The 9,226-nt window shown below is 39.5% G+C and overlaps 1 protein-coding gene across 1 annotated transcript; it reads right to left on the bottom strand.

Annotated features, from left to right (window-relative positions):
* Positions 1 to 6: 6 nt before the first annotated feature.
* Positions 7 to 7,090, bottom strand: cdipt (CDP-diacylglycerol--inositol 3-phosphatidyltransferase (phosphatidylinositol synthase)). The gene is made up of 6 exons (XM_046038061.1): positions 6,936 to 7,090; positions 5,961 to 6,095; positions 4,770 to 4,923; positions 1,916 to 1,997; positions 1,758 to 1,839; positions 7 to 164 (listed from the first exon to the last, which is right to left on the bottom strand). The coding sequence occupies exons 1-6, from the start codon at positions 6,976 to 6,978 to the stop codon at positions 22 to 24; spliced, it is 639 nt and encodes a 212-aa protein (XP_045894017.1). The 5' UTR covers positions 6,979 to 7,090; the 3' UTR covers positions 7 to 21.
* Between the last annotated feature and the right edge of the window lie 2,136 nt (positions 7,091 to 9,226).

The following is a 9,226-nucleotide window of genomic DNA, read 5'->3' as shown; positions in this document are numbered from 1 at the left end:
CTCTCTCTCTCTCTCTCTCTCTCACTGTGTCTTCATGCTTTTCTCTCGCTCGGCGGCGTCCAGGGCGGCCATGTTCTGGGAAGCGGTGATCAGGTGCAGGACGCTGATGCCGGACTTCAGCAGGCAGATCGTCCCGCAGAGTCCCTGCAGCCAGTAGAGCCAGGCTGCAGCAGAGAGAGAGAGGACAGACAGCAGCTATAACACCTGAAACGACCCACAGTGCGGTAATGTTGCAGTCAAGACCACCCAGAGACCACGACCAGAGGGTATCGAGACTGAGACAAGACCAAGACAAGACTAAGACTTTGAGGGGTTGAGACCGAGTCAAGACCAAGACAAAATCAAGACAAGACCGAGACAAGACCAAGACAAAATCAAGACAAGACAAAGACAGAACCAAGACAAGACCAAGACAAAATCAAGACAAGACAGAGACAACACCAAGACAAGACCAAGACAAAATCAAGACAAGACAAAGACAGAACCAAGACAAGACCGAGACAACACCAAGACAAGACCGAGACAACACCAAGACATTGAGGGGTTGAGACCAAGACAAGACAAAGACAGAACCAAGACAACACCAAGACAAGATCAAGACAAAACCAGGACAAGACCAGGACAAGACAAGACCAAGACAAAACCGAGACCAGGCCAAGACCAAGACAAGACAAAGATTTTGAGGGGTTGAGACAAAGACAAGACCAAGACAAGACAAAGACTTTGAGGGATTGAGACAAAGACAAGACCAAGACAAGACAAAGACTTTGAGGGGTTGAGACCGAGTCAAGACCAAGACAAGACAAAACCAAGATTTTGAGGGGTTGAGACAAAGACAAGACCAAGACAAGACAAAGACTTTGAGGGATTGAGACAAAGACAAGACCAAGACAAGACAAAGACTTTGAGGGACTGAGACAAAGACAAGACCAAGACAAGACAAAACCAAAAATTTGAGGGGTTGAGACAGCGTCAAGACCAAGACTTTGAGGCGTTGAGACCAAGACAAGACAAAGACTTTGAGGAGTTGAGACAGCGTCAAGACCAAGACTTTGAGGCGTTGAGACCAAGACAAGACAAAGACTTTGAGGAGTTGAGACAGCGTCAAGACCAAGACTTTGAGGCGTTGAGACCAAGACAAGACAAAGACTTTGAGGCGTTGAGACCAAGACATGACCAAGACAAAACCAAACCAAGACCAAGACTTTGAGGGGTTGAGACAGAGTCAAGACCAAGACTTTGAGGGGTTGAGACAGAGTCAAGACCAAGACTTTGAGGCGTTGAGACCAAGACAAGACCAAGAATTTGAGGGATTGAGACCAAGACAAGACAAAGACAAGGCCAAGACTTTGAGGCGTTGAGACCAAGACAAGACCAAGACCAGTGCCTTTCTGTTTGACTCTTATCTTTCACATTTGATCTTCATCTGATCTGCAACTGTGTATTCAAACTCAAAATTGGCTCTGTTAAAGTAACGTGCCGTGTTTTTACCCCATACAGAGCAACCTATTTAATATTTAAACTCTACACAGAAGTGGGCAGTTACTCGGTTAATGTCAGAAGCTGTATGCAGCTGAGATTAGCCAAGGTAACTTTAGCTACAAAGCTTTCTGTGGCCTTTCTCGCCGTCGCCACAGAAATGATGTCGAGCCCAAGACGAGACCTTCAACAGCGCGACAACAGTAGTGTGGCGTGTTATATACTGTGGCCAGCGGTCTGTCGGCGCAGGCTCTGAGTGGGGGGAAGGAGCGTCTTACCAAAAGGTTCCTCGATGTGATGGAGGACGTAGAGCAGAGAGAAGAAGAGCTCGTTCCCGGCGCACATCACAAACAGCACCGGCTGCAGGAAGAAAACGCGTTTTACTCCATATCGTACATTAAATATCTGTTACAGTGTGTGTGTGTGCGCTACTCGCCTTGGACGTGTAGTAGATGCGGAGGACCGGGTTGCCAGAGAGGTCGATGGTCTTGTGACTGGCCGATCCCTTCACAGTCGAGCTGAGAAAACAGAAACAAAAGAAGACGATGAGAGCGGCGGACCGAGTGAGGCGGCGCTCCTGATATTTTACCAGGATGAGGTTGATTCATCGTCTCCTGCAGGAGATAAACGTCGTGGATCAAACATCACAGTGAACTCTCGTGAAGAAAGAACGCACGTGCAAACACCAGCCGGTAACTCTCAAAACAAACAGAAATCACAAGCAAACAGATTATGAAAAAATATCTAATTCAATTATTCTGATTAATATTGCAACTTTATGATTGCTAAAGTAATATTCTGTTATTCTTATTTAACTTGCATTTGTTTATTACATATTTATATATTTCTAAATCAGATGTGTGTCTGTCTACCTTAACACCAAAGCAAATTCCTTGTAGGTGTAAAACACTACTTGGCAATAAATCTCCTTCTGATTCTTTGGTGTGAGAGACCCGGGTTCAATCCCTCACTGTGACCCATCCACCAATGTCCAGCAACAACCGAACGATGCTGTTAATGTTCGTGTTATTCTATCATTAAATTCTCAATGTAATGTTGTGAAGTTTTAACCTAAATCAAGATACATCTGGCTCGTTATGTAACGTTACAGAATATTCTTGGTTCCTGAAACTTAAAATATACAACAACAGTGGTATGAATTGAAACATTTCTTTTTAATTATCATTAGGCTATTATAAATAAATATTTGCAGGAATTATAGTATTAATATACTATATTACATACATTGTAATTACAATTGACAATTTTTTAAATCAGCTCTGTCTTGAGAAATCAAACACATATTTGTAGTTTAAACAACTATATTCCCGCATGACAAACTACTGTATGTCACACAAGAACAGCAGTATTATAAGTTACAGTTGCGAGTTTTCTCGTCCGACATTTCCGCTTTTTGGCAGCGAAATGCATTCTGGGATATCTGGTCACCACCGATGCAGGCTCGGTAAAACGGGCGGAGCGAGAACACATCCGGGTATTTGACTGTACTTGGCTTGATGCGGACTTTTGAATTGGAGCAGGACTTTGGCTGCGACTGATGACGTTTCACAAGAACACAAGAACAGAGAAGAACGCAGATTGAGACGATTAGGATCTACGCCGTACGTGAGCCGAGATTAACCTCATCAGGTGGCTTCTGGGACAAACCATATTTGGAAGTTTAACTTCCGTCAGGTCTGCGGGCTGCAGCTGGATGTACTTGGCTACGATTTTCTGTCATCTGTCCTCAAACGCCCGACTCACAGATGCCATAATGAACATGAACAGCGCACTAAACCAATAAAATGAAGTCCCTCTGTTAGCTAACTTTCTGAAATGACTCAGAAAAATGTGAAATATCATAGAAATGTGAAAATACACTGGAGGGGGGCTTTAAACTTTAGTGTTTGTAGCGAATACCCGTGAGCTGAACAAGTATCTAACACGGCTTCCTGCCTAACAAAGTTCTCTAACGTTCCCTCTTCGTCTGAATGTGAAACGTTGGTGTGAAACCTCAAAGTTTCAGCTCCTCCTTGTAGACATTTATTAAACAGCAGCGTTTCCTCTGTGTCACTGTACCACAGACGAAATGTACATGCCTAAAAACTATTGCATTTTTATAAACTGTATAAATATTATAATTACTTGCCTATGTAGGAGAGCCCTGTTTATTATTATTATTATTATTATTATTATTATTATAGCAATGACATTAGATATGATATATGGTATTATTCGTAGTATTAATAGTAGTAGTATATGGGTCATTTTTAGTTTCTGTTTTCCTGCCCCCACAATACACTATTTACTTAATGTTCATTAGTAGTAGTACTCAAATCAGATACTTTAAAAAAAACTCTGTAGTTTTATTTATCTTATTCATCAAAACCTTGATAAATTTTGTTGTACTTTTTTTTAAATATTGCATTATGTCATGGTATGTTGGTGAGGTCTCAACATAACAACATTTTAGGGATAATCTTTGTTTATGTCATGCGTTTCTTAAAATAAGGGGGAAAAAACAATCTCGGCCGATATATCGGCTATCGGATTTTAAAATCCCATATCGGTCGGGCTCTAGTAGTAATAATAATAATAATAACAGAAACTCTGCCTCCACATGCAGAACATTCAGCCTCATTCACCGATTAATTTTCCTTAAAACCCACTCACGCAGTTTTCACGAAGATTCTGACGTTCACCAGTGTTTTCTTATTTGGCATTTGTTCAGAGAACAGAATCTACGCACACTTAAGATCACTCTTACGCACAATTGAGAGCGGAAATGTTAAAATAAGTAGTTATTCTGTTTTCTTCCGTTCCAATTTAAATTATAATACATTTTTTATTCTCCATTATTTTACTCAGAATGATAAGATTTAAAATAATATATATATATATTTTTATAAATACACTCCTGTGACCGGACGACAGAGTTGCTGTCCAAGCTTTGAGATCGTTTGTAATTAAAGGCTTCATAAATACTTTTACCGTGTGATTTATTTTGTTCTAAGCTGAGTCCTCTTGCTGATACCATAAATCTCCAGATATGAACGAGTCACTCAAACAGGTTTCAGTTCATGTATTTATTTCGGTAAAATGAAGTGTGAGATGGGGGTCAGTGTTGCAGATATCCACGTAGGTGCTTCGGCCGTTCTCACGAGTTATTTCATTCCATCTGTTTGCAGCTGTACATCTACTTCCTAGTTTTTCTTCCTGCCGGAGTTGAGGGCTTCGCTTTCTTTACAACTTGCCATTTCTCTATCTGCGTGTCCGTGGCCGTGACGTACCTGTGCAGGTGCAGCCAGTGGCTGGCGATGTCCAGACACATGCTGAGCTGGAACAGGAAGGTGTAGGAGGGGTAGATCAGGGACAGGTTCACCAGCAGACACATGGTGGCGCAGCGGTCAGTCAGCATGTCCAACATGGCGCCAAACTTGGTGGCTGAAAGAAAACAGCAGCATGACGGGGTTCAGGTGGTAAATAAACGAGTCTCTTTACGGCGTAGGTTTGGTTCCAGAAGCTCAAAGAAATTTATTTAAGCAAACGCTCTCGCTCTTTTAAGAATAGTTGGGGAAAAAATGTTGTAACCCAAAAAAAAAACAATGTCAGCCCCGAGTATCGTCTGCAGGTTTTCCTTCCAGGCTGCATACACCTTCAACAACCTTCACCACTAATCAGAACCAGAAATACTTTCTTGATCCCCGGGGGGACACTGGTCACGTCACGGTCGCTCTCATTCCAGAATAGAAATATATATATATATATATATATATATATAGAACAAAGACATTAAGAAGTATATTAAACTATATGTGCATCATCCTACAATATATAACAACGGCGTAAATAATAATAATAATGCAGAGAAACAGTATCTGTAATATAACTATGTTAAGATTAGATAAGATTAGATGGACATGTATGCATGAACATAACTACCTACTTCCTGTATATGAAGTAATCTATTACATTAATCATTCAATATTCATCCCTTTGCATTATATGTATTTGTTTACAACCTACAGAACACGTGACTTGTTTACAGGCGTTGAACACTGTCGCTTTTTAGATATCAGATATATTTACACACCTACCTGTATGAATTTAATAGCTTTATGTTTATAAATCTTTGTTGTCCTGTAAATCAGTGGTTCTCTTTCACATCAAGGGCCCCTAAACGTACACAAACTCGAACCTCGGTCCCCCGTCTGACGGGATTTTTACTTTTAGATGTTTTATTTCAGAAAGTGTGTGAAACGCATGACCCAAACACTCAGACATCATGTCGCTGTGTTACTGATCCTCCTCAAACACCCACTTTGAGAGCTCCAGCTGTTCTGTGTGTAACACTGAGAGCGACTTTAAACCGGAGTCAGACTCCTTGTGCGCGTTCACACACAGAGCTGGTTCTGTGACACATCTGTAATACCGGCTCAGATGAGTCAACACCTGGATGCTGGACGCTCGCAGATACGTACACTGATTAAGCGCCCGTGCGGCGTGACCGTCAAAGGCGTCGAGGAGACCGCTGAGCAGGTAGAAGAAGACGGCGGGCCACGGGCAGCAGGGCATCAAGAAGAAAGACAGCAGGGCCAAGACCACCCGGGCGTAACCTGCAGGATCAGAGGACAGCGTTACACCTGGACGGTTACAGGTACTCGGGACTTTCTGCTGTAATCAGCTCTGATGTGTGGTTTTTTTGGGGTTGATTTGTCATCACAAGCGTCAAACTGAGAGTGACGGTTTGAGTCCTTTGCTTTCATTTCCTGTCATCCGAACTGAAAACTGTTCTCATTGCACATTGTGCAAATATAAAACTTCTTTGAATCCTTTTTGTTTGATGACTGTGATTTATGTCACTTTACCTTACTAGTTTAATTTTGTTATTCATTTAACTATTTAATTAATTAAACTGTCTTGACACATGACCACCACAACAGAAAGAAAAAGCAATAAATCCAAACATGTGAGAAGCTTGAACCTGCAAATCTTTTGTATTTTTACCTGACAGTTAAATGAGCATTTCATCACGATAAGTACTTTTATTAATGTAGTTAATATTACCAGGTGTTCCTTAACCTTTTTTTTTTGGGTCTACGTGTGACACCTGATCACAGCTTTTGGACATGTGTTGTGAACCAAAGAGGGTTTAATATTTCTTAGATAATTTCATTTGAAGGTTTTTAGGGGACTTAAGAAATATAAGTATTCAATAATTCACAATAAATGAAGCAAAGACTTCAAAACAAAATAAACGGGTAATAATTAAACAACATCAAACGATATAAAGATAAACAGACAGACAGAACGAAAGCTTGATTGATAGATTACATTGTTCTATGTGTTCATTATAATCGGCACTTTTTTGAATGGAGTCTGGTGCGACAGCAGCATCCAGTATGTTGGCTAAAGCTAAGCTAGCGAGACGTTAAAGAAAGACGGTAGAAACTCACCGATTAAATTGGGAACGAAGAGGAAAATATTTTCCTGCGCCATCGTTGAGGGTTATGGGGCCGAAAAACGTCGTCTTTTTATTTCTTGAAAGAAAAACTCACAACAAGCGACAGTTTAATTTTCCAGAGATGACTTCCTTTTTGTCAAGCGCGCGTTTCAGACCACAAAACCACTTCCGGTGAGTCTGATTTCAGAATAAAAGCGCTGAGCATGAAAAACAGAACCACTTGCAAACAGTGTTGTGATGATTATTTTAGTATGTAAAACCACCAAAACAATGTATTTATGTTATGTTTTTATAACGGGAAAGATCAGTCTATTAATCAGTGTAATAACTGACCTTATTTTGTCAATATAATAATTTGAGTCATTTTTGAAGCATTTATAATAAATGTTTTCAGGTCACAGATTTAAGATTCAAAGTGTTTATTGACAGATCAAGTTTCCCTGTAGACTAAAATTCTTTCTTTATTGTCCACATCGAATGCCTACATTAAAAACAAAAAACAAAACAATAATTAGAGATGTAAAAATATAAGCTTCAAATAAAAAAGTGTCAACTTCAGATATAAAAAATAAAAAAATATAAAGTTTGTTGGGGAGCAGTTACATACAGGCTACATACAATTGTGCAATTAGATGCTCCGTCTTGTGTATATGATTTATATACACAAGGAAAACCATTTATGGAACAATGTGCAATTAACATTTTACAGCTTCCCAAAAATAAAGATTTGTTGTTTATTTATTGTTGTTTATTTAATAAAGAAACCATTTTCTCAACAACTGAGCCGGAAAAATAACTATACATCCTGAATCCTGCAGCACTAAACACTCGTTACAACACTTCTTGTGTGTTTTTGGTGGTCATTTACACTGGGGACCCGGGGGGGACACATGTTCTCATCACATTTTGAAGTGGCTGACTTTGTTCCGAAACACTTCTTTAAAGCATAATTTGTTTAAAAATGTCCTGAAAAGTAGCTCACAACAAGAAATGTTAAATAACAAAGGAGAAAGGTTTATTTGCACAAGAAAAACATGCAATGAAATTGAAATATAGAAGAAACAAATGTGCATTCTCCTAAAAAAATGAGCTGCTGATTAGAAAATGACCAGTCAGTAACTTTAACAACTTCTTGACACAGATTCTTTTTGGTTTTACGTTCTCTCCCTGTGAGCAAAGCGAAAAAAGAGAGAAGACTGGATTACGTCTGCATGTCTGAGAGCTGCACCGACTTATATTCCGTTATATTTTGAGTCACCTGCCACCTGAATTTTGGGTTCCCCTTTACATAAATAAAGACATTTCCACCATAACTTGGTGCAGAAAATTAAGTGTTTAATGCTCTAAATATTTGAAACGCATGAGACGTTCACATATTTCGGCATCGAAGATTTCTTTTAAAACGTGTTCAAATTCACGCAGCTAAGGGCCACAGGCTGGACTCAGCCTTGTACACGGGGCAGACGCTCAACCAAGAGAGCTAACCGCGCTTTTTATATATTAAAAACTTTTAAATCTGTAAGAATAAGATTTCCTTTCATCGAGACAAGACCTCGAGGGCCCCAGAACTCCAGGGGCCACAGGCTCACTGTGTGTGACTTGAATTAACCACAAATCAACTCAAACGGCTCTGCATTATTAAGTTAGTTTGGCTTAAACTGAGCTACATGTTGAGTAATTTAAAATAATTCTAAAATAGTTTAGTAAGTTTGATGCTGTTTCAAAGCTTCTGATTGGTTCTCATGTTTTAATTTGCAGCGCCGCCCTTCTGCCAGCCTCTCATTAAGTTACATGAGTTTAAAAAAGTATTAGAAATAGTTACATTGCTTTACATTACACAAGTACTATTACATTTTAAATAAAGTAACACATAATTAGTAATCTAGTACATTTCAAAGTAGTCAGATTGAGACCAGGGTCTCACTTAAAAATATCTAGATATAAATATAATTTTAAAAAAAACAAACGGACAATTTACAGGTAACAATTACATTTGCAAGTAAAGTGTAAATTCCACATTCCCGTAAACTGTCCTGTTGAAATAAAGACAATTTTTCGAGCTTCATGATTTTAAATTGCAATCAAATGGAAAATTTTTCAATACCAGAATGTGTTTAATTATCACATTAGGCTGAGAAGCTGGAAGCCGCGTGCATAACTAAAAGCCCCGGGGTCACCGTACAGTTCATGCAGCTTAATCAGCAAGTTGTGCTTTTATTTCATAGGAACAAAAACTCTTTACTTCCGGTCTCCGTCTCCTGTTTCTGTCCAGCTTCATGACGT

Source organism: Micropterus dolomieu, linkage group LG02 (genome assembly GCF_021292245.1).
Source record: "Micropterus dolomieu isolate WLL.071019.BEF.003 ecotype Adirondacks linkage group LG02, ASM2129224v1, whole genome shotgun sequence".
Taxonomy (NCBI): domain Eukaryota; kingdom Metazoa; phylum Chordata; class Actinopteri; order Centrarchiformes; family Centrarchidae; genus Micropterus; species Micropterus dolomieu.
Note: the sequence above shows the minus strand (reverse complement) of the source record. Positions and strands in the feature narration are given on the sequence as shown.